The sequence below is a fragment of the Seriola lalandi genome, unplaced genomic scaffold (assembly GCF_002814215.2).
Source record: "Seriola lalandi dorsalis isolate HSWRI2012SDOR001 ecotype SW California unplaced genomic scaffold, Sedor1 jcf7180002054932, whole genome shotgun sequence".
NCBI classification, from domain to species: domain Eukaryota; kingdom Metazoa; phylum Chordata; class Actinopteri; order Carangiformes; family Carangidae; genus Seriola; species Seriola lalandi.
Genome location: NW_019525484.1, coordinates 130598 through 157255, shown reverse-complemented (window position 1 = coordinate 157255; position 26658 = coordinate 130598). Strand labels below are relative to the sequence as shown.

Genomic DNA, 26658 nt, shown 5'->3' with positions numbered 1-26658 from the left:
CCACTCCCCCGATGATTAGTGATCTAATCATTCAGTCGTCTCTTCTCATGGAGAGTGAGCTTTTAGTCATTACTGGAAAATGGCGTCTGTACCATCACAGTAATGTGCACAAACATGCCTTCGTCTTTAATATTTAACGAGATGCTTCTTCATGGTCTTGGTTTCTTTAGTCGAACTCATTCCCTCGAACTGCGACGACTGTTTTCACCGGTTAAACTTGGATTTGCAGGTAAAGGAAACATTTTAAAGGGTTATCATGGATTATTTTTTAAATTAACTGACCTCCACTCTTGTTGTTTTCCCTCCCTCTCAGACGTGGCTGAAGAACTACGGCTACCTGCTGCCTCACGACGTCCGCACGTCAGACCTGCGGCAGGAGAAAGCCATGCAGTCCGCCGTGGCCGCCATGCAGCGCTTCTACGGCATTCCTGTGACGGGAATACTGGACGAGACGACTATAGAGTGAGTCGAGGGACGGGGGCGGCTGTGCATCTGGGTAACACACATATCGAATATATCATCATTGATAAGGTGAACTTAAAATATAGTCGCCTATTTATTTATCAAATGAACGTCGACCTGACGAGAACTGTGGAGTCAGGTAATAATATCCGCGGGTTTGTCAGTACAAACAACCCACAGTCGTTTGATCCATCCAAAAATATTGATCAATGCGAGCTTTGAATTTAAATGTGACGCTCCTGCTTTCAATACACAGCACACGCTGGTTTGTACAGACAAATCCAAGTTTGTGTGGGCGATTCATTCTGCCTCCCGATCCAGGAGCATTATTTCATGGCTGTTCTGAAACCTTTTGAGACCACAGTTATGAATAAAGGCCATGCAGATGAATAATGATCGACTATAAAACGACTGTAATTGGTCTGACATATTTAGCCTCAGTGTGCCGCAGCTTCCTGGATGAACCTCAGGAGCTGAACAAGGATTTTTAACTAAAGCTGTAAAACCATCATCTCTGTTTCTGTTGCTTTCTCATCTTCTGTCTGTTTCCCTCGGTTTTGAAAACTTCTTAAACTTCGTACTGACATGATAAAGTGTAAACAAATGACTGAAACCATGTGGCACTTTCTTTATTCCGCTGTCCAAATTAAAAACTTAAATGGCTCATTTAACCAAACTTTACTTCCTATAACAGACTAACAATGCTGCTCCTTTATTTTGTGTCTTCTATGGATCATTAGCTGGTTGGAAGATGATGTTGTCTTGCACCTGTTAGCTTTAGCGCCAGTCTTATATTAGCATGATAGCATGTATGTAGCAATCAAGTGCATATTAAAGAATCTTTTACAGTTATAGAGTTTTGATTTTTAACTGAATCAGCTGGAAACATTTTCTTTTAAAAATATGTTTTCAGAAAACGCAGAGGGTTTTAGCGTTAGCATGACCTTATGCTAGTTAGCCAAAGCTAATTAATTCCGCTAGCAAAAAGTTGTTACAGAAATCCACAGAAATAGAGTGGCCACATGGATGATGTATTTTTGTAAGCGCCACCGTGTTTCCCTCGTCAAAAAGCCAATGGGATGGCGTGACAACGTTCAACGCCCCCGACAACCTCTGCAGTCTCCGTTAGCCAACTTGTTAGCAACTGGCCTTTTTTTTAAGAGATGTAAAAGCTCAAAGAAATCAGGACTGAGGTTTACTGATATATTTTTATGTCTTGAGCTTGTGATTACCACAGACCTTATTTCAGTCAACAAACCAAAAACAAACCCAGAGACTTTTGGACGAGGGAACCGGACGTGTTTAAACGCTAACTCATTTCCAGGTTTTAGGACTCATCTCTGTGAGAAGCTGCTTTTGTTCACGTCAGCGTGAAATCAAAGATCCATTGTTCAGACCGTTGCTGAGAATTTTCCCTGGTGAATCTGCCCCCGCTGTAAACTGCACTGAGGGAATGCAAATCTTACCAGATGAAGCAGCAGTAACTAAAGCTTATAGCAAAACTGTCTTTTTATGTTAATGGCTTCAGAGGTTATTGTCTCTACGGACTGAAAATACTCAAACACAACGATGCGCTTGGTTTTTCTAAGAAATACTTGCATGTGTTTTCTTGAGTCAGCGGGTTTTTTTACCCGTCAGTTTTTTTTTTTGCAGATTGGCTGAAAGTGCTGGGTCTTTGAATGTGACTGTTGTGTTCAGGTGGATGAGGAGACCTCGCTGTGGCGTCCCAGATCATCCTCACACCAGCCGCCGGCAAAGGAATAAACGCTACGCCCTGACGGGACAGAAGTGGAGAGATAAAAAGATCTCCTACAGGTACGCCGCTTGCTATCTATGTTCTTTCTTTCTTTATCTCTATTTATTACTTTTTATTTCACCCCCTCCTTCCCTTTCTTTTCATACATTTTCTCTCTCCGTCCTCCTCCCCGCCCTCCCCGATTGTTTGTCTCCTTCCTACTCGCTCTCGCTCTCTCCCAGCCTGAACTTGGCCAGGCCTAATGTAAATTAGCTCCGTCCCACAGGACCCTGAATGCATCTCGTATCGCTGCATTACATTTCACCCACTCGTCTCTTTGTCTTTTTCCTCCATCCCTCCTCTCTTTCCACCTTTTATTTTATCGTCTCCTACTGTCTACACGCAGTCGAACCCTCCGCCTTGCGACGTGACGATCCAAACCAGCAGCTCGGCCGTGTAATATGGGTCTGATGCAGATTAGAGCCGTCCCACGAGACACTGAACACATCCCAGCTCCCGGTGTGGCTTCTGCCCAGCAAATCCTCTCCTGCCTGCCTTTTCTCTAAGTCTCTCTCCCTCTCTCTCTCTTCCCCGCTCCCAAATTCAAATTCAAAATAAGCTTTAGTGGCGTGGATAAAATAGGAACAATACTGAGTAAGTGTTCGGGCAGTTTCTTTGTATTCCCGTCCTCTGTTTCTAGCTGTGAGCCGGTGTTGATGAACGGGCTGCAGGTTCAAACAGCAACGCTCAACTACTTCAGTTCCTGAACCTAAATTTCAGGTTTTCTCTGGGGGAGAAAGAAATGCTTCGGTTCCTTTGCACACACGGCAAACACCGCACTTAGGAACCCAGGACGTGTGTTTAGATCAACTCTGCAAGGAAGCGATTCAGAACATCAAACCTTGTGTTTTGTTGCCTTGTTCCTCATTTGTCTGCAGCAGATTGTCTCCACAGTTTAATTAGATTTCCAGTAACATTCAGGTTTTGTCTGTATTTTTTTTAAATCACGTAACATTTCCACAAAGTTGCAGAGCAGTCCGATCAGACGTTGCATCGCTATTTCTGTTTCGTTTTGTTTTGTTTGTTTGATTGTTTTGAAGACAGAAAAGCTTTAGAAGTGTTTGTGCTGCATCCTGCAGTCCGATCTGCACAAGCCGGAGCAAAGCGAGAGCGGGGCTGGCAGCTGCTGGTGCGTCCTCTGGGGCTGTGCTGAAGGATGCAGCTGCCTCTGGGAAGCTGGTTAGCAGCATGTGTGAGGTGGTCTGGTGCGCTCTCACTTAACTCTACTCCTGCTGCGTGTGCGTGGGGCTGTTTTATTGATTTAATGATACTGTCTTTTGTGAACTCGCCGACCAAAAAGTGCACAACAGTGACAGAAAATTTTAAGAAGTTCTGGTTTGTAAAACAGTGGAAATCAAGGCAGAACCTAGAGCAAATGTATGTAATCATAGTGGATAAGAGCTATTTGTGACCCCCAGAAAACCCTGTTTCCTAAATGTTGAGATCAAATATGTTAATTAGTAGGCTTGGGCTGATATTTGATAATATCGAATATCGAGAAATTTCCCTCCATATGCAACATTTTTGCACAATGAGCCACAGTTTTGCACAGTCCGCTCTCTTGTTTCCCCCGTTTCCCCTCTTTGTGCTAAGCTAAGCTAACTAGCTGCTGGTTGTAGCTTCATATATACAGCGCAGATTTAACTCTCGGCTAGAAAAGTGAAAAAAAGTTTGTTTTCGAAATTGTGGAACTATTCCTCTTATCGTGGGATCGGATCTCTGACAACCATCTCCCTCTTTTATTTTAATCTCTCTGTCTATAAAGTCTCTCTCCTTCCTTTAACCCACTTATAATCTTTCTCTATTTCTTGTCTTCCCTCTCCTTTTCTGTCTTTCTCGTCTTTTTCTCACTGTTTGAACCTATTTCCTCCAAGTTTTCCAGTTGTTTTCTTTATTACACGCTACAATTAATCATTAACAACTTGTTATTTTGCTGCTTTTATGTGAGAATTTTAGTCTCTTCTCACCCTCCTCTCTTTCTCTCACTCCTCCTTTCATCCCTTCTCTCCTCCTTTCCCTCCAAACCATCCTACTCAGGGCTTTATAGGTCTAATGTAAATTACGCCACTCCCACGAGACACTGAATGCATCCCAGCTCTCCTGCATTACAGCTACCCACTCTATGGCGTTACATAAAACCCAAAGTGTGAGATCAGAGTCCTATCTGGTTACTCTTTACTGTATCTGAGTCTCCACAGCCCTCCTCATGTTTCACCTGCTATCAGCTGTCACATTCCTGCAGAGCAGCTCCGTGTTGTCTTCAGCTCTGCAGCCGCCGCTCCAGCCGCATTATCGTTAGAATCCTTTTTAACTTAATTGTTTTTCTTCTCAGGCGCCAAAGCATCTCCAGAGCCGGCCCCCTTTCTCCTATGAAATACACTCGCATGTAACTAATTTGCGATGGCTAATGTTTTGGAGGAGGCTTAATGCAGCCTGGATTATATTATTCACTATTCAGACTTATGTTCACAGGCAAAGGTTTTGTTCCACTGCATTAAATAGGTTTACACTTTTATACCCAAGAAAAGTTGCAGAGAGAGAAGGACGGATCTTAAACCCGCAGTGATCGATATTTCTGCAGCTGTTTAGTCTCTTGAAGCTTATTCGTAAAGCTGCTTTCAACAACAAAGTGATTCAAAGTGATTTACTGTAAGAAAAAAAGACACGATGTGAAAGTAACAGGGTGATATAAAAAAGACACATATAGACATGATGGATTTTAGTTGATTGTTTTGATTTTAAACCTGCGTTTTGACTGTCTGGTCCAGTCTTAGATTTAATAGCTGATTACTCAAGTTGTTGATGAACATAAAATGAATCACCAACAACAATCGATGAATCATCAAACTGAAGGTGTCAGGAATTTGCTTTTAGCTTCTGAAATTTGATGATTTTCTGCTTCAAGCTGTTGTTAGTGGGTTGTTAGCTCTTAGCTGGTAAAATCAAGCAATTTAAAGGCATCACTTTTGGGTATTTTTCACAATGTTCTGACACTTTATGGACTAAACAGTTAATCTATTCACTCCCAGTCTACAGACAGAGTCCACGCAGCGACATGGATCATGCTGAGAGAGACGATCTCCCTTAATAAGCAAACATGAGCATTAAATCTTAAATAGTAAATAATAAGTGTCGGATTACAATGTCGATGCTTCACCTGCAGGAATATGATTGGACACACACGCCGTAAATGAGCCAGTGATTGTGAAGCACGTATGAAAGAGTTGATGCCGATCCACCAGTACAGCTGCAGCTTCACTTCTCAGACAGAACTATTCTTAATTAATCAAAGAAAAAAATCAGCAGATTAATCAATAGTTAAGCTCTTTTCGACGGGTGTTAGGCGAAGATTATAGCTCTGATAAACCCGCGATACTCTGCCTGTCCTGCATCCTCTGGGGACCATGAATCTCTGTACGAAATTCAACTGCGATCCCTCGAAATGATATAAATTAAATCAGTGGACAAGTTAGGAGGCTTCATCCTCTGGAGACAATGAATGTCTGAACAGCATTTCACTGCAATCAACAAGCTAGAGGGTGATAGCAACACACCGTAGCGACGTATTTCAAGGTCCCATATAGTGTAAAGGTAGATATCCAAGCCCTGAGCCCCGCCCACCTGGACCCACCATCCAACCTTGCAGGATTTGGTTTCTCCAAGTGTTTTATCTGAAATCTGCTATATTTTTTATTCAACCACCCAGAAAACAGTTAGCCAATCAGAGGAAAGCCTCAGAGCCTCCTCTCTTCTGATTGGCTCACAGACCTGTTGTTACCAGAGCTCCAGAGAGAAGCCTGAGAGAGGAGATGTAAAACTACACTGAGATGGTTTTTGGTTCTTAAAACCACAGATACATCTTTTTACGGATCAACGCTTCAAATAAAACACAGAAGAAGAAGAAAATATGGAACTTTAATCCCAGAAAACTACATAGAAACAATGAGAAATGCAGTAAATTGCTGTTGTTTTTCAGAATGCCCACATCATGCAGATACTGAAGAGGTCTAAGGATATTGATGAGCTAAGTCAGGATGATTTTCCTCTCTGCTCTGTTCAGCTTCTTCGGAGCAGCTGGAGCAAAGCATCGACATGACACCGACGGCAAAGCAAAGAGACACATTTAGAGGAATTTTAGGGCTGCTGGCAAATGGAAATTATCACCCACTGCTCGATGCTGTAGCTGCAAGATTATGCAACCGTGCGTCTCTAAATAAAAAATTTCCATTGATGCCTCAGGACAGGGAGGTGAATTTTTAAAGAACAGTTGAGAAAGGAGGAGAGAGAGAGAGGAACATATCAAGTGAAGAATTAGAAAAAGAAGAAGAAAAAGCTGAGACAAGAAAGGTGTTTAACTTTTATGTTGACGCTTCGGCAACATCGCTCTTAACTTTCTTGCCAACAAAGCACCTTTGACTGAAACTGAGCTGAAAGACGATGATAAGCAGAAACAGAGAGAAAACTTTTGCATCTTCAGTTTTGACTGACTGACTGGAGGATCCTCTGAGGATCACGAGTGCATGTGTTGACCAGATGTAAATACGGGAATGTCGAAAGAATAAGAGGTTCATTTAATCTAATTTTAGCCATGCTAGCAGCATCGCAGTGTTGGTCTGTTGGTCTTCCACTTTGGTTCAGACTGGACTGCCAGGAAATTTGGTTCAGACATTCATGTTCCCCTGAGGATGAATTGTTTTCAATGTTTTCATCTAATACCGTCATCAGGTTAAAGTTTCAATATGTCCACTGCTTTGGTTTATAACTCATATTGTGATATGACATTTATGGTCCCCAGAGGATGAATCCTACTGACTTTTCCTGTAGATCCACATTGAGGTTGACATTTTAGCTTTTAAGTGAAATATCTCAACAACTATTGGCTGGATTGCAGTGAAATGTAGCTACATTCATTATTAATCTCCTGAGGATAAAGTGTCATAACTTTGATCCATTAACTTTTTGCCATCACCAGGTCAAAGTTTTAATTTGTCCAGTTTTTGGTTCATGACCAAATACCTCCAGAACTAATGACATTCCCATCAGCCTCAGCTGTTCTTTGTGTCTAGTGGTCATTAGTAAATGTTAGCATGCTAACACGCTAAACTAACATGGTGACCATGCTGAACATTGCACCTGGTTGACATTAGCATGTTAGCATTGTTATTATTGTGTGGCTAAGTACAGCCTGTACACGTCTTGTTTTCCTACCGTCCGTTTTTCCGGTCTTAGTTCTGAATCTACATTACAAGCCATCCATAGAATCTGAATGTTTTGATAAAGGAAAAAGTTTTGATAAAGTTTAGATTGATCATCTACTTCTGGTCAGACACATTGATTTTCACTCATTCTTGCCCTTTACCTTCGTTTGATGCCTTTTAACTCTCTGCGGAATAATCTGTTATTTAAATATGTCAGGTGTGTGTGTGTCTGCTGATATCCAACTGAAGTGCTAGACAGTGTGTGTGTGTGTGTGTGTGTGTGTGTGTGTGTGTGTGTGTGTGTGTGTGTGTGTGTGTGTGTGTGAGACAGAATACCATCTGTGTGTTTTGGCCACAGGTCATTTGGCCAGCTTCAGTGCCATAACGTTCCACGCCATTTACTCAAATCAGACAACTGCTACCTAGCCGTCTGCTTGGCACACACACACACACACACACACACACACACACACACTCACACACATTAATCGCTGGGCTTTGGGGTTGAAAGTTGGATTTATAAATAAACTTTATGAAGGGATTTGCGTGCAGAGAGTTATGAAGAGCAGCATAAATCTAAACTCTGGGGTTCTCAAACTTACTTGCGTCCACTGTCAGCAAACGGAGATTATATGCTTCGACAGACAGGGTACCTAATCAAATTTGTGATAACACTCCCAAATTCAAATTCAGTCCGTAATATATGATCGATCATCCACCAATTGCTAAAAAAAAAAAAAAAGGCACTTTCCTCATTTCCAAATATGGAAAGACAATAAAAATCTGCTGTCAAAACAAACAATCTTTGATTCATTCTTTTATTTTTTATTTATTTATTATTGTGGTTTGTGTCAGCCATTCACTGCACGATGTTGCAGCAAACAACACGTCAGAAAAGTTAAATAAAAAGGCTTAAATGTGCTCAACTTCAAAAGTCAGTGTGGCTCTTCAAGATTAGCTGAGACAGCACAGACTCCGGCCAAACACACTGGCAGTCCTTAAAGTAATTCCCTCTGACTCAACAACAACAACAACCTCTTTAAATTTCAAGTCATGTTTTATATCTGCAATCGCTCTGAATTTCTTCACACGGCCATTCAGAGCAAACATCAAACACAAATCTACACATTAATACAGAGAAGTGAATTGAGTTGTGTTTCTTTTTAATCCTAATGTTGCTGTTACTAGTTCAGAAAAGATGCTTGACATTGTTTGATCAGCTTGATGACCTTTCATAAACGTGTGAGAATTGCTAATAAACGAGCCCACTGCAAAAAAAAAAAAGAAAAAATGGCTCATTACTCCTTTTTTATAGGCTGGAAAATATGGTGAATGCCATGAATCTTCATTTGGTCTGTATCTGTGATCGCTGTTAATTGTACTTTCTATACAGAACTAATGCCCCCAAATCTCAAATAAGTCTTCTTGGAGTTTTAAAGGAGGTTGAACAGGAAGTTGGACCTCTCACTCTGTAGGACACAACAATGTCCCTGTGAGTCACAAACAATGAAGGAATACAGATGTCTTCCTGCATAGCTTATTATTATTTAAACATTAAATATTCCCTTATTTGGTGAAATAGAAATACTTCATTGTTATTTCCATGTTTTGTCACCTTCATCACGTGTGCACGTTCAGCGTGTGTCAAAGTGAAGGCGCTACCACATCAGCACTTTTCTACGAGACTGTCTCGTAAAGAAACGAGACCACAGGCACGTCTGTGCAGCAGCTTATTGTGACCCGTAGTTACGTTTTGTTGCTAGGCGACACCTAGTGGTCGTAGTAATTATGAATGGAGCGAAGGGGAAACGTACGGTGACAAAGTCAGGTGGAGTCGTGGTGGATGGATGCGTCAACAAAACACAAGACACCGGTGTTAACCTTGTTGTTATTATTGTAACCATGACAACAAAGATCGTCGAATCTTAAGGAAGTACTTATTTAAACGCAAACCACGATCTTTTGCTGAACCTAACCAAGCCATGACTGTTTGTTGACGTAACCAAGGCAACGGTGGTCCGGTACACCTGCCGCTATAGGGCCGGCATTTCAGGAGACGCTCGTATTGGGTCGAGTCGGAGGGTTTGATGTGGATGTTCAGGTTGGAGGAGTTGTTGTTTTCTACAAATTGGGTTTTAATAAAGTCAGAAACAAATATTTTAAGAGGAAAAAAAAAACAAAAAACAGATTATTATGGCTTTTATAAAGATATCAGAGCCAGTTGGGATCATTGAAGATCGGCTGCTGTGAACACTGAGAGAAGCTACTTTTTCATCTCAGTCGGACTCAATCTGCATCATTCAAATCATGTTGTACATTCACTCCATCATAAACCCCAACAAGTGTATCTCCATTCCCAGCGTGACACGGCGCCCAACAACCCGTCAACTACAGAAAGTGCAGAAAAACATTTCTATTTCTTTGCCAGTTGGATTTATTTATCCGCTGTTTTGCGCTCATGTATCAATGTTGGATTAAGGCAGTTGTGTAATGTGCTGGTATTTATTTCCATAATAGATTTTTCTGGATGGGAAAAAAGTATTTGCCCCCTGTTGAGAGACAGATTGTGTGAAATGAACCCTCGCCACCCGCTTAGCCATCTTGCTCTCTTGTCCTAGCTTCTCTTTTCTACCCCATCACCACCACCACCTCTCTGCTCCTGCCAATCACTCCCATCTGTCCTCTAACACTCTAAGACGCTACACGCATGTGTTTCCTCACAGTGAGGCGAGTGAGAGAACATGTAATGATATACCGTCCCCTCTCTCGCAGCAAAATAGATATGGGTGCCGCGTCTCGCCTCCTGCAATTACTCTGTAATGACCTTTCTGCCTCATTCGTCTCTTATAGCTGAAAGCTGCATCACACCCCGCGCAGGGAGGACGGCTTAGCTGTGATGCTGCTGCTACAGTTTCTGAATACCAAACCTAAAGTACCTGCAAATACTCAGTACCCAGCAATACTCCTAAAGAGTACAAGTGTGAGTTAGTAGACTAATTAAAATTCAGTTGAATTGTGTTGCTTTAAAGGAAAAGTACAACATGATTATTCACAAGAAGATGAATAACACACCCATGTCTCAGGGTCAGCAGATGGCTAACTTAGCTTAGCATAAAGACTGGAAACAGGGGGAAACAGCTAGCTTGGCTCTGTCTAAAGGTAGATAAAACCTTCTCACCAGCAACTTTTAAAGCTCCTTAAAATACATTACAACTCCTTTATTTCATCTGTATAAAAACCAGTGTAAAAACTATTTATTTTTACCTTCATTTGTTTTTATTATTTGGAAAGTACATTTTCAGTGATTCACAAAATCTCCTTGAAAGGTGGTAAAAGGCGCCACAGCAGGAGGATAATTAAGCTCAGCACTAAAATAACAGGACTATTATTCTGCATTTAAAAAACACGAGGTACCGAGTTGGTGGGGGTGCGTTGTTTAACGTACATGTAATACAATCCACACCTAACCTTTGTTACCTTTACTTGCCAGCCACTGCTAACGTAAACCTCAGCACCATCTGTTTACTGTTTCATGGTCAGTAAATTAACTGTATCCACAGCCGTCAACAAGTAAACACCAATAACTGGCGTTGGCTCACTCTAGTTTTGTTTTTAACATAACTAAATCTTGTTTTTCCTTTTACCTGCAGCATATCTAACTTCACCCCTAAAGTGGGGGAGAAGGACACCCAGAGAGCGATCCGACAAGCCTTCAATGTGTGGCAGACGGTCACTCCGCTCTCCTTCCAGGTCAGAGAAAACATTTGCCTGAGTTGTTGCACCCCAGATAGCAAAATAAGTGCGGCCCATACTTGGCCCACATGCATATTTTTCTTCTTGCCTAGTATATGCCTGGCTCTTTGGACCGAATCCCATATACGGCAGGATTTTCAAATGCTAATTCAACATCTGGACCAATTCTGGCACACACACAGAAAATCTTGTGGCTGTCAGCCAATACCAGAGGATAACAGACAGAATCTGCCCAGATGTGGGAGGTTATGGGCCAGACTTGGGCCGAGGACCCGGACAAATGTTGGGCCGAAGTTTCGTTTTGTTATCTGGGACACTAGAGTCACTTCAATTCACTTTTGATAGAGTCCCAACTAAAATATACAATATAATTTACAGTATTTTGTGACTGATTCTGAATTTGTGTCGGTATTTTCTCTCCACTCTCGTGTTCAGGAGGTGCCGTACTCAGAGATCAAGACCGAGCGAAAGGAGGCAGACATCATGATCTTCTTCGCCTCTGGTTTCCATGGTGACAGCTCTCCGTTCGACGGAGAGGGGGGTTTCCTAGCCCACGCCTATTTCCCCGGCGCTGGCATCGGCGGTGACACACACTTTGACTCTGACGAGCCCTGGACGCTGGGCAACGCCAACCATGACGGTAAGACGTCTAAAAAGTTCCTACGTTTTTCTGTGTACTCTAATTTGGATTTGTTTATCTGGGGGGGGGGTTTCAATATTACCTGCGTCGGTGACTGATTTTAATCCTTCCCCAGGGGCATTTTTAGGATTTTTAAACCCACGTTCCCATAATAATTACACCTGTAATTACCCACTTCAGTGACTGGCTTGTCCGTCGCAGAGAAATATTGCGTTTTAAAAATGTGTTTCTGAGTCTTAATACATAAAACTGCTGTTACTACCTGCGATATATTTCGCTAACTTTAGACATTTCATACAAGAAAATGAAGAAAAAGTAAATCACATGTTTTCCATGTGATTCGAGCGTTCATCATTTTATACAGCCCAACTTATTTTATATGTATTGAGCTTCAGGTATTTGTCACTGTTGCAGATAGCAGTCTAAATGCTAATGTGTTTACCAAACGTCATGGCATTAAGCTGTTGAGATATATATGTGTAGGCTACTTTATGACGGCGGATGGATGGAGGAAAGGTCAGGGGATCACCAGAGTTGGTATGATTCCTCCTCTGAGGACCACGAATGTCTGCATTTCATGGCTATCCATCCAGTAGTTGTTGAGATATATCAGTCTGGAGCAAAGTGGTGCACTGATCACATGGCTAAACACATCAGCTGATCATTCAGAAAGAGACATTTTAAATAATTTGCAACTGTCTTCCTTTTTAACATTATTTCTGAATGGGGCTTTAAAACTGTTTCGTCTACTGAAATTTATGTTTCATCGTTGGTGCTTTCGGGTTAAGTGAAGACAGGTTACAACTAGAGGCACACTTGTTTTTTGAGGATGCTAATAGGCTTCGCTTATGTACAACAACACATACAGCTGTTCCTGGTCTCTCTCTCTCTCTCTCTCTCTCTCTCTCTCCCTCCTCTTTCTGGCATTGTCTCAACCCAATTAGTCGAGTCTGGCTCTGTTGGAGGTTTCTTACTGTTAAAAGGAAGTTTTTCCTCTCCACTGTCACAAAGTAAAATGCCTTTACATAATGCATGTTATGATTCGGTGCTCTCAGGAGTTGTTCATTTGTAAGTTTTGCTAGCACTAGCTAACATCAGCATTAAAAGCTGTTTACCAGTCTTGACAAGAGCTTCAGCCCTTGTTGTGTTTACACTACAAAAGCTTATAATACTTCCTCTGAGCAGCGCTACGTCTTCAGGGACAACTGCGCGCTGCAGTGACTCGGTATCGGAAAGTGAGGAGACAGTTCGACCGGGCTGGGGCTAGCTGGTTAGCATGCTAACTTTAGTAGAAGAAAAGAAGTGATAGAAATAGAAGCAAAACAATATGTTTGATGCTTGATGTTTGATGATGAACTCACAGTGTTTGTTGGTAAGTAAACAGCTGCTAATGCTAACGTTGGCTATGTAGCAATATCATTATTGCTATTAGCCTATTAGTTATGTTTTGATTTTGACTACGACCTTGAGTGAATCTGGTTAATGTAGAAATATTACAGCTGGTGTTAGCATTGCCAGTGACAGTTGAATGAAATACCAACTGATTAAATGATTATTTATTTTTTTTCAGTTTTAAAACAAAGCATTTGTAAATGAAATGCTTTGTAGGAAAGTGTCCCGAGTCGCCGCTCCTCTATCTTTGAGCACCAGACCGTTTAGACGCTGGATGAAAAACGCTTCACTTTGTAGTTTTTTTCCCCTCCGTCTTCTATCTCAGTTTGACAAATGACTTATGCCAGATTCCCTCTGCTTGAATAACTAACGTGTTGATAGAGAGAGAGAGAGAGAGAGACTCAGAGAGAGGGGGTGATAGAGCGGGAGAGGAATCTGGTTTGAGAGATTAGCAGAAAAGAGAATTAGCTTTGACAGAGAAGCTCTAAATTTGCCGAACCACATTATAGCAAGCATGTGAGTCTTCTTCCAGTGTGAACTGTCCCAGGAAATATGTCGAGTTTCTTGGGATGTAATACGGCAGTTTTAGTTTAATGTAGTGTAAAGTTTTCTGCACACATACATAATTTTTTCTTGACGTTTCTTCGTTGCTAAACTGCTGATTTGTCAATATATACATATACTCATGAACTGAGGAGTAAGTCATCTATCAGTACCGTCAGTGTGTGTGTGTGTGTGTGTGTGTGTGTGTGTGTGTGTGTGCGGTCACCCAGGTTCTTTTTATCTCTAAAATCCCTTCAAACACAGACACACACACACACACACACACACACACACACACACACACATACACACGGAGTAATTGAATGATTAGAGACAAGATAGTGAGACGGCAAAGTTCTCAGACGCTTCGGAAACTAATTCATGGTATCAGCTTCAGAAGGACGTCGCTAGGACAAACAGGCCTCATTTTCACCTTGGTTTAAAACCTGTTTTTTTTCTGTCTGCCGCTGGTGAGAGACAGTTTCTGTTATTAACCTCCGAACACCTGGAGGAGGGAACTGAAAGGCACAAGTGTCCACGTCAAAGATGCGAGACACTCAAACTCCTGAATGAAAACAATCTGTCCTCTGTTCTGGACAACGTGAAAAGCTCAATAAATGTCCACAAAAAACTTCACACTCATTAGTGTGGAAATATTTGAGTCTGAACCAAAGCACAGGACTGAACATCCAAAGAGCCGTCGTACCAGTAATCTTTTTAAAAATGTATTTATACTTTATTTAATCAGGAAGTCACATTGAGATCAAGATCTCATTTACAAGTGAGACCTGAGTACAGAAAAAGAATTCAATTAGATTAAATTACAGAGACAAATATCAATGGCAGAGATATTAAATTTCATTGATTTAAATGATCTCTCTTCATATAAAAAAGCAGGATCGATCGCCTCCTTATGGTATTGATGACGGAGAAGAATCTAGACATATAAACCTGCACATTACTGTAGCATCAGTATTCTTTCATACAGTATACAATATAAAATTATGCAGTTTCCTCTATAAACTTTACTTAAGAGTGGTGTTATGTGTGATAACAGGAATGCAATAATAACTGTAGGATAATAGATAATGTACAGAAAATAAATATTATATTTGTAAAAAGCAACATTATAATTAAATAAATCCAAGTCTTGATTGTGAGACTTTAAAGTTTTATCCTTAAAGTCTGAGTTAAGGTTTCCTTAAAATTAAAACAGTTGCACAAAACACCCATAAGTCTTCTCCTTAAGATTTCCTTAAAATGTTCACTTAAGTATTTAAGGTTTTCTCCTTATCTTAGTTTTATAATTAAGGACACAAAAGACCTTAGCAACCAAAGTAAGGTAAAAAAGTAAAGGTTCCCCCTGACTCTGAAAATGAAGATTTTCTGCACAGCAACCTTAAGTAACTCTAAGATTAAACCTTAAGTGTCTTACTTAAGAAGAAAACTCATGATCTTCCGGAGGGACAGCGACAGACACACAGAGAGTGTGAAGAATGAAATATCACCCGTCTGAAACAGTCACAAAACACAAAATGCCAGAAGAATTAGTCCTCAGTGGATAAATTGGTACAGATTTCCCCTCCACACTGCCTGGTAACATTTTAAGCAACTGACATTTCAGTTCCTCACTTTGACACGAGCACGAGTCAGACTTTGTCCCTGTACACAATGCAAACATTCCTCCTTTCATTTTCATGATTTACAGGCGTGTTCTCCTGCATAAGTGATGAAGCAAGTGTTAAATAAATCTGCTCTCATCTTCTAATTGAACGAATATTTCACACAGGACGTGTTTCTGGACAGGAATAGGTTTGAAAAGTCGGGTATGTCGAACGTAATTCTTTATTAATGGTTATCGCGGGACAGAGAGAGAGAGAGAAAGAAAATATTCTTGGCAGGTAATTTGTTGTGCGTTACTTGGCAGGTGATCCAAAAAGTTAATTTCAGATGCTGCTTGTACAAAATGATCCCTGGCACGCAAACTCATCTCTGCCAGAAATGTACATTTTGCAGCGGGAGAGAAGCCCGAGCCGAACAAAGCGGACTCTGTGCACACGTCGGACTGGGATTACTTGAGAGACAGGTTTCATCGCCGCATATATCAAACATCAGCTTTTATCACAGGCGGGAAGACGTCTGCAGGGGGCAAACATGACAGGCGAAGCCGTTATCGGCGCTGCGGGGCGTCGCAGCAAACTACAGACCGACCACAAGGGGAGAGGCAGATGCATAGAGAGAGCCCACTGGGAATTCCCTCAAACCATCGCACATGAAGTGTACGTCTTGTGCTGTAAAATCATCTTTATCTTTCCCTGCGACTCTGAAGAAAGAGATAGAGGCTGGTGGAGGGGATGGAGGAGGAGGTGGAGGGCTGTGGTGAGAGGAGGAGAGATAAAGAAGGAGGCAGAGGAGGATGAAACACAGCAGAGTGTGAGTCTGAGTGTGTTTTTGACATAAATTAGGAGAAAAAGCAGGAAAGTTAAAGAGTAAAAGAAACAGACGGATGAATAAATCAATATTAAACCAAAATCGATTTTTGCACACAAGTAGCATAACCCTGCTTTTATCCAGGCGTGGGCCGTGGTCGGTCCACGCCACTTTGGTCTCTATCTCAACGACTACTGGGTGCAGTCACAGCCCCGAGAGGACGGACGCTACCGACTTTTCCTCCAGTGCAAAACATAACAACATCCCCATCGGCCTCTGCTGTACTTTGTCTTCAGTGCTAATTATCAAATGTTGACACATCACCTGCTGAACATCAATACGTTAATGCAGTTATCATGTCGGACTGTAAGTGTAAACATCTGTAAACATCAATCCTCTTGGTTTAAAAGATACTGAGGTTTGAAAACCTTCATCTTTGGCGTTTGAATCTAAATCAGTTCTGATATCAACACTGATACGATCGATTCAGCTCATTTATAAGGAGCAATACACAGTTTGTTTGTGTCTGTTTTCATCTGTTAACAAACTGCTCCAAGTAAATAACACAACTAAAGTAGGGAATAAAGTAGGTTTGGGGCTGATATTCCATAATATTGAATATCGCAGTATTTCCTGCCATATGCAAAATGTTTCACGTATTGAAAAATATCGGGGAAAAAAACTGAATGTGGGGGGGTAGCCATCTTGGAATAATAAGCCTCCAAATCATCATTAGCTCTTCATTCAAGCTTCTTCTTATGGCAGCGTAATCCACCACACCTCATTTTAAGGGAAAGCCTCTTTTTGCTTTTGAAGAATCGCAGTGATTTCACTTATTCGGGTCGGAAACATGAAAGATTTCTGCCCATTTTACTTCCTTTCACTTCAGAAATGTTTCTGTTACAGCATTGTCAGTGTTTGGTAGGAAAATAAAGTTGATCGTGTATTGATATTATTCTACTATTCAACAGAGAGAAAGAGCAGAAACAATACAGGAAAAGAAATCTGTAAGTTTAGAAAGAGGAAAGGAAGAAGAAAATGAATGAAAGAAACTTCAGCTTCTGCTCTTTGGCTCTGACCATCTTCACAGTTGCATTAGTCTATAAGTCAGCTGCCGGCCACCGAGGCAATAATCTTCAAACAGACCAGCCTGAGTAAAGAAAGAAAGATAATTATGTTCTGTAATTAGGTTCAAACAGAGTCAAACCCAATTACTGAGGCGATGAAATGTATTAATTTGAGCTGTGTTCAGGCCGTAAGAAGTCATTAAGCATCTGACAGCAACTCAAAATCTCAGCTCTTCAGATTATGACAGAGAGCCTGGTTTTTAACAAAGCACAAAGGAATACACGGCGTCCGGGAAAACACGGCCCTCTGTTCTCTTTCTTGCTATTATTTTGATTGGTTGAAAGAGGAGTGCGAGTGGCGAGGCGAATAGTAGTGAGAAGTAGTGTTGTTTTTGTCGCTGCAGTGGGACGCTCCAGCAGGAAAATCATCCCTTTAAGAGATTATCCACATCCTCCCCTTCTGCCTGAATCACACCCTCCTCTCTGCGACTTTCTCCTCCGTCGGATCCAAATTCTTTCATCATCTCATTTCCTTTCCACGAACGTCCTATATTTATGCATTTAGACCCAATTTACACTTGTCATTTCATTAATTTTTATGAGCGTTTAGAGATTTTAAGGTCTCCAGCACAGCGTGAGTCTCATATCCAAATTAAAAGAAGAAAGAAAAAGAAGAAGAAGGAACTTTTCATTTACATTTAGCTACATATCCGTGTTAGCCAGATCATGAATCTGATTGCACTCCTTCCTGGTTTTACACACAGCTACATCAGGGTTGGCTGGACTTCAGTCAAGAGGGTCGAGGCCAGAAGAAGAATAAGGGTTGGTTTACGCTCAATCAGAACTAGTTCATAAAGATCCCATATAGTCCAAAGGTCTGTGTCCATATGTAGTGTGATTATAGATCAGCTCTAGCTTCTATATCAATACTGTGAAAGTATCAAAGCCTCAGTCCAAAGAGAAATGCTCACAGCCTGTATTCAGAAACTGAGCCTTAAAACCAGCCGTCAGGACTTCTGGAACTTTGTGATGTCACAACAAAGCAGCCACCACCGTTTCAGATTGTCTGTTTTGAATGGTTAGGACGCAGATCCCTCAGCCCGGCATCAGGAGGGTGCGTGGGGAGGTGATTTCTGAAACTTTCTGACCCTCAGACAAGCAGGTTCTGATGGAGTTTACTGGCTCCTTAACTTTTAGTAGTTTATTTATAACAATAATCAATTAGTCCATCGACTGAAAATTATTCTGCAGAACTTTTACTGCAGGAAAATGGTAAAAATTCAGGTTTTAAAATGTTGTAAATTGTTAGTTTTCTGTGGCAGTAAACTGAAGATCTTTGGACTGTCGGCCTGACAACACAAGACATTTGAAGACACCCCATTGGATTCTGGGAAGTTGTGATGAGAGAAAAAAACTACAGATTAAGCAATAATAAAAAATATGTTTATTAATCTATATAACAACTATCTATACACTCACACAAACTCATGGATGAATCGTATTTATGAACCATGAATGATAAAGATTTACCTCTCATTCACGCCGCTCCCTCGCCCATACGGATCAATCAAAGGTCAAATTGATCAGAGATCAGATAAACACGACGGCAGCTTGGGGGTGGAGCCTGTTTTGATTGCACGAAGCAAAATGTAAACGGGGTCTGAGCTTCGTTTCAACACATCTGTTGCAACAAACTAATATTCATGACATTTCCAAAGCTCGCACACACAGCACGACACATTTAATTTGAAAGTCTCTGCAGCTTCCTGTGCATGTGAAACGCTGTCAGTTGTATTTATGAGCCGAAACATCCAAACAATGACACATCAGACTGCGGAGTGCATCCGGTGGGATGTTTTCAGAGTCCAAATTCAACATATTTTCCTGTTCACAGGCATATTTCAAACTCCTGAAGCAGCAGCACATTATTTATACATTCACAGATTATAAATTTAAAATGTGTGGGAGTATGAACTCGTGAATTTTACTGGATGTGGCACTAAACAGTTTGCCGTAGTCTTAAGTAATCCCCATCAAACAGCGTCGTTTGAAGAACTGGTTCATGCTGGACTTTATAAAAAACCGGGAGCTTCGGATTCACAAGCCGACAGTCGCTTCATTTTACCACGAATTCTGCTTTGATGTATGTGAGATTCACTTTACACTGCTGATGAGTCAACAGCATCACACACTGACTTTAGCTCACTTCTCCAGTGTGTGTGACGCTGCTGTGTTTACACCGGGGAGCCTTTGTTCCGTTTCAGACAAGAGGGAGATGTTGAGGTTTTTTTTTCTTCTTATTTATTTATTTTTTTATTTTTTATTTTTTTGGGTAAACTGTTGTTTTTCTTCAGAAAGGCACAAAGTACTTCTTGTTTTTGTTTTATCGCGTGATTTCTGCTGTGAAATTACCTTTTTAAAAAGCTTTTTAAAGTCTGTCAGTGATGTTGAAACACACCTCTCCACACCTCCACCTTCCTTTTCCTGTCCTCCATCATCTCTTTCTCTCGCTTGACTTCTTTTATTTTCCTCCTCTCCGTCGTTTACTGTTGTTTCTCGTCTTCTTTCCCCCTCTCCGTCCTCTTCTCTTCTCTTCTCCTCTGATCTGATCTTTTTTTTTCTCCCTCCCTCCCTCTCTCCTTCAGGAAACGATCTGTTCCTGGTGGCGGTTCACGAGTTGGGTCATGCGTTGGGTTTGGAGCACTCCAACGATCCCAGCGCCATCATGGCTCCTTTCTACCAGTACATGGACACGCACAACTTCAAACTGCCTCTGGACGACCTGCAGGGCATTCAGAAGATCTACGGTGAGGAGCCGGTTTACCTGTCGGGCCGGAGGAGTGTGGGTGAAACCAAAAGTAATGACGCTGTGTTCCAGCATTTTGAAGATAATTGTTTAACAGGGCGACGACTCGTTCTTTTTGTTAGTCTGCGGCGATCAACCCCCCCCACCACCACCACCACCACCACCACCACCCCCACCCCACCCACAGTTCAGAGCGCATGTGAACAGCGGATTAATTGCACCGTTTAACTTTAATAGCGTAAAAAGCAGTTTTAGTGCCGCTGTTACATTTTAAACTGATAATTCCCCAAATCTCGAAGCAGAGTGAAATGAAAAGATACAGAGGAAGCAGCACGAGTCAGGAGACGAGGAACCGCATTATTTAAGTCACATTTATGGGAGAGAAATCAGTGTTTTGTCAGAGTCTTTGGGACGCATGATGCTGCAGAGGTGCTTTTCATAAAACTAAATTTGTAAGAGTTGGGCAGAGGTGCACGTTTGAGACTTCAGAGCTACATCTTGTAATTGTTCATATTTCAGTCCTGGTGGATTTTGGCAACAGCAAAATCCAACAAGAGCAGCTGGTGTATCTGTTTACAGTGCAGCCAAACAAACTGTTTTAATACAGAAGTCGGTCGATGATAATTACAACCTGCATTTGATTTCACGCTGCACACAACAGCAGGACAACAGCGAGAGGAGTCGGTCGGTTCTGTTACTGAAGCTGCTCCTCGCTCTGACTTTAGTGACAAATTCTTTCAGTTTTGCCTCTTTTTAATTAACACCTCTGATGTGAAACAGGAGCAGTAGAAAGTACATGTGACTTACTACAGAAACAGTGAGGATGATATCAATTAGATTAAATTACAAACAGGAATTACATGCTGCAGTTTGTTCCTGTGCATTTGAATCCTGTGCAGAAATGGCATTGTCCTCCCGCTGCTGTACAGAGAGGTCACAGCATAATTGAATTGGTATTGGTGATAAAATAACGACTGCAGATAGAATCAGAAACTTCAGGATTTTTACATTTATGTAAAAAGCGAGACTTCATTTGGACTCCTCTGCCTGAGCGCTTGAATTCACTTGAGACCTGAAAGCAAAAACTTGCAAAAGCAAAAACAACACACCTTGGATATTAATAATTAATCCTGCAGCCCAGAGTGCAGCTGAATTATGGAGAAATGAATCACGGAGCCCCGTAGTGGGTGAATGTATATGAATGTGAAGCGGGATCATGCTGATAAACAATATGCAGTGCTGACTGAGCAAGGCTTGCCTGGAAAGAAAAACTAAATGTGTGACTTTGGGTCTTTTTTCTTTTGTGTTCACACCGGGGACTTTGTTCTGTTTCAGAGGAGGAAGATGCTTCTCATCCCAGTAAACTCCTTCAGCTTTAGTTTTTCTTTTTCGGTTTTTAGTTTTTTTTTTAATGAACATAAAACAGCGACGGCCTGTCAGCAGCACACACATTTCCTGACACACTTTCTATTCTGCCCTGAAATAATCATCACAGCGTCTGTTGTAGTGTAGCGTAACATTTATTTGTGATGCAAAGACAAAAAAGAAGCAGGAAAAAGAAACATTTTTAAAACTGCTTCACAAATATCCAAATAGCCCCATATGTACAACGTTCATCGGACCGGTTTTGTTCCTCCTCTAATCTTCACAGCGGGGAAAGTTATCTTCAAAAAAACAATCTTAAACATTAAAGGTCATGATAGACTTGTGACATTTGGAGTCAGTGTTGAAGGGAAACACTGGTCGAAACAGTGCAGTCAACAGTGTTTTTCCACTGCACTTGTTCTCAGTGTGGATAACAAAGCCTGTTTTTTTTTTATCTGCTGAGAGTTCATCCTATTTGCCTCGCCGCTCTGTCTCTCCACCACCTGAAAATACCAACCATCCACTCAGTGAAGGGCTTTATTTCACAATGAGACTGACTGCTGGTGTGAAAGTGCAGTTTATTTTGGAATATGGATCTTATTCAACCTATAAGAAATAGATATTTTTGAGGATGGATTAAATGTTTTTCTTGAAACGTTAAATTGTAAGTATGAGGTAGCAATTTTTTCTATGTAATTTTTCCAGTGTAAATCTGAAACGCTGAAGTGAGGCTTTGATGCTGCTTTTATACTTGAAACATCACCACACTGCTCTGGACCAGCGGTTTTCAAAATGCAAAGCGTAGGGGAGCTGAGGGGGAGAGTGCAAATGGAAAGACGTGAGGCGTGAGCTACAATTTGCATCAAAATTTGTCCTGCATAATCTAAACTCCCAGACATGATACATATATTTTCAAATTCAGTGTGACTTACAGTTCCCGTGGTTATCATTGCCTCCGATGTCCGTGTGAATAATTGATCATAAATCTGATTAGAAACCATAGAGAAAAAGATGCTCCTTGTGACTGTAGAACCTGCCTGAGAATCATCAGGTTTCTCTTCAGCATCAAAGTAAAGCGGGTTCACTGCAAACAGGAAGTGATAATAGCTAATTCGGCAACTTTTAATGGGGACAATTAGACAAAATGTAAACAATTATATGCTAAAAAACAAAAAGGACTAAAAGTTGTAGTCTAACTAACTGACAGGGTGGAGATGGGAGATGTGGGTGGTGGGGCTGTAGTTGTCTCAGTTTTGCCTGAGGGGCCCCACACTGCTTCATTAAATTATATCACAGATAAAATGTTCTTTTGTAATCTGCATGAAAATGGTTTCCAGAAATCACCACACTGGAATAATTCATGTTATTATCTGTGTTATTTTTTCCCACAGGTATCCCCACAGCCATGCTGGAACCCACCAGGCCGTTGCCCACCTTACCTTCTCGACGGACACACTCCACCTCCGAGCGCAAGCACGACCGCCACTCCCGTCCGGCACGTCCGCCCGGTGACCGGCCCGCGCTGCCCGGGAACGGCAAACCGAACATTTGTGACGGCAACTTCAACACTGTGGCCTTCTTCAGACGGGAGATGTTTGTCTTCAAGGTGAGCAGAGACGGACAAAACACAACTGTCTCAAGAGTCCTTAAGAGGTGTTTGGTTGGCTGCTGCTGCTGCACGGTGGCATCACCTCCACAGGGGGATATTTCAGGGGGGATAAAAATGTCCAGTGTGGTTTTTTAGGAAATAACTCTCCAAGAATTTACTGCAACTATTTCACAACACGCAAGAGTTGTCAATGATATCTCCAGTGGTCCTCTTCATACTTTTCAAAACAGAAAATTTGATGTATCTGTTAATGGCTTTACTTCCTCTCAAGCATTGTCTAGATTTGGGGTACCACAGGGCTCCTCTCTAGGACCTATGTTATTTTCTCTCTATTTGCTCCCTTTGAGCCAAATAATTAAGCAGCACAATATTTAATTAAATTTTCTAAGCAGATGATACTCAGCTGTATTTTTCCTGCAAACCATTTGAGTCAGATAAGTTATCGTGGCAGTAAATTTTCATCATCTAAGCTCTTCCAAAATGCAAATCCTTAATATAAAATATAAAATCCAAGCTCACTCATGTCCAGGTTCTGGCTGCTCTTGGATCTCAACATGTGAAACCCACAGAGGTATTTTAGATCACTTGAGAAATATCTCTAGAATTAGATCATGCATTTCTTTTAATGATCTATAAACAGTGATTCATGCTTTTATCAGTTCTAGTCTCGTCAGTCTGATGCAGTGTTGACATGCCTTTGCCAAAACATGATTGGCACAGCTTCAGGGTGTAGAAAAAGACTTTTAAGCAAATCATGAAAGAACGATCATATCAGCCATATTTTAACTTCACCCTTCACTGGCTGCCTGTCCGTTTTAGAATTGATTTATGGTATCAATTCTAATATGGTATGGCACTGAGCTACCTGACTGAGCCTCTAAATCATTACTCACCAGCCCGTAGCTCGAGATCTTCGGATAAGACCCTGTTAGTTATCCCCCTGTCAAGGCTGAAGACCAAGGGTGACAGGGCTTTTACTGTTAGGGCTCTGACACTCTCTAACTTCACCATCTGTTTAAAAAACTTTCTTTTACCACATTACTTTATCTACAACTTATTTCATATCTATTGTTTTTACTTTAAAACTGTTTTATATGTTATTTTATTTAGTTTTTGATTGTTTTCCTTCTTTGTGAAGCCTTGTGTGGCACTTATATCAGACAGGAAAAATTAGAGATGAGTGTGAAAAATTTTTTTTTTTGCAATGAAAGTAAGTGCTGGCTTGCAGTGCTGAAATACTGAATATATATTTTTGATGAGTTGCAATCTGTAGACCCAAGAGAACTTATGGGCACTTATAGTAACATATGGGCAAAGATGACATAATCTACAACGTTAACAGTAAACCTCAGATTGTGGCATCAGGTATGTGAAGGCTCCCTGTGGAGTGTTTGACCTGTAGGAGAGCTAGACTCTCTGCTTACTCAGGTGTCAGTCCCATCGTCGTAACAGTTTATTGATTGATTGCTTGATTGATTGACTTTGTTGTCCACCTCGGTAGAATTTTGTCTTTAGCTTCTCCCAAAGAAAGTACAAATATATACAATAACATAACAAAATGACACATAACAAAACATACCATTAAAAACATACAAATCTGCAAATGAGCAGGTAGCAGACAGGTTAGATAAATACCAGAGAGAAAATCTTATGAGATAACAAATCAAGTAACAAATGTTTCCCGGTGCAGTCGTTTTGTGTTCAGTGTCTGTATGGCATAAGGAATAAAAGACTGCCCTGAATCGACGGCCAGACAGAAACAGTTCAAACTCTTGAGTGTTGTGGATGTGAGGTATCAGCAACTATGTGTTTAGCCTTCCTTTGTGCAGCACTGTCAAATATATTTAATGTTCTTATGCTAAATGCAGAAAGCAGGCATAAAACTGAAGTAGAAGCAGATGCAGCAGGTTCAAGGACGGTATATCCAGCAGGAAAATCACAGATATTGAACTTGGTAAAAACTCTCTGATGTGTTTCGCTGTGAAAGAATCCAGGCTGCATGTCTCTGCTTAAGGTGAACAACTCCTTTGGAGAACAGGAAACTGTTCTGTATGTAATTAACGGGTGTTAGCTCCCGCAGCGGGTGAGTCATACAGCCGCAGGTTGCTGTATAGAACAGGGCGACTCTGGGGAAAAAGCTTAATTGCACATAAAGCGGGGAGGATGCAGGACCCCGGCAGCTGTGAGTGAGGCACGGTCGCTTTGTAGCTCAGAAGGTAACGATCGCTCCGACACTGCCAACGCGACGGGTTCGATTCCCACCGGGGGAAGCCTGTGCTAAAAATGTGCGCTCTCATAGTATCATAAGGCTCCTCAGGAGAAGAATGAGCCCAGTGGCATATGGTGCTATCTAGCTCTATGATCATTAGCACCAGGCATATGCTTCCAGCTTAGTTAGTAGCAGACTAATGCAGCTCTATTAGTGCCACCATACCAACACACGCACACACACACACACACACACACACACACACACACAGCAGTTTACATGATGCGGTGTCCATAAAAGTTCTCATAAATCTGCACATTCGACAAATCGACAATATCATGACAATGTATGCGTATGCATGTGTGTGTGTGTGTGTGTGTGTGTGTGTGTGTGTGTGCGTGTGTGTGTGTGTGTGTGTGTGAGACAGTTACACAGTGAGGAGCAGTGTAGAAGAGGAGGAAAAATCCATTCTGATGTCTGTGATCTTTAAACTGAATGTTAGAAAAGGTCACAAACCCGTCTCGCTCTCCGTCCGTCTGTCTGTCCGTCTCTTTTCTCAGCTCACCTGTCCATACTGGTCTGTCTCCTCTCTGGTAGATTCCTGTCTGTCAGCCAATCTCTTCCCCCCCCCCCCCACCACCACCACCTGTCTGTCTGTCAACCTCCCTTCTTACTCGTCTGTCTCACTCTGCGTCCCTCTACGACAGTCTGACTGACAGCCAACATGACGTGAGGATTTTGCTGTTGCCTCAAAAGTCTCCATCCGTCTAAATAATTAACAGCTGGATGAGAAAAAGAAAAACACTGCACTAACTTTGTTAAAATTAAAGGTCTGATAAGAAGATGTGTCAGCTAAGATTAAGGGAGCTGGCACACAGAAAAGGGCCTTTAGCCATAATCAGTTTGGTCTTCACGTTCTGCTCCACTGCACAACAAGTTTGGGGAAAAGAAATGTTGGAGTTACTTCTCCACATGACCTAGAAGTTGTTGCACGTGTCACAACAATATGTGTTGACGTTTGCAACAAATTCTCATTTCTAAACGTGTCAGTGCATTTTAAAATGAGGCACGTAGCAGTCCATCATTTTCTGATTTTGCCACCTCTGTGGTTGAGGTGTAGTTAAAGATCTAGTCTAAAGGTCTGTGTCCATGTGTAGTGTGATTATAGATCAGCTCTAGCTTCTATATTAATACTGTGAAAGTATCAAAGCCTCAGTCCACAGAGAAATGCACACAGCCTGTATTCAGAAACTGAGCCTTAAAACCAGCCGTCAGGACTTCTGGCACTTTGTGATGTCACAACAAAGCGGCCACCAAGCTCCGCCCACCTTCATACAAAATATATTATTAGGATGTAAATACTAAGTCAGTGTGTAGAGCTAGTTCAAA

At 41.5% G+C, this 26658-nt stretch overlaps 1 protein-coding gene across 1 annotated transcript in view; it reads left to right on the top strand.

Moving 5' to 3' along the window:
- Window positions 1-26658, top strand: part of mmp24 (matrix metallopeptidase 24) — a 72205-nt gene that overhangs the window by 29918 nt on the left and 15629 nt on the right. Inside the window, exons 2-7 of the mRNA XM_023393258.2 lie at window positions 314-462; window positions 2161-2277; window positions 11106-11205; window positions 11644-11848; window positions 19926-20087; window positions 22843-23057. Of these exons, the coding sequence (XP_023249026.1) occupies window positions 314-462; window positions 2161-2277; window positions 11106-11205; window positions 11644-11848; window positions 19926-20087; window positions 22843-23057 (948 nt within the window). The remainder of the gene's footprint in view (window positions 1-313; window positions 463-2160; window positions 2278-11105; window positions 11206-11643; window positions 11849-19925; window positions 20088-22842; window positions 23058-26658) is intronic.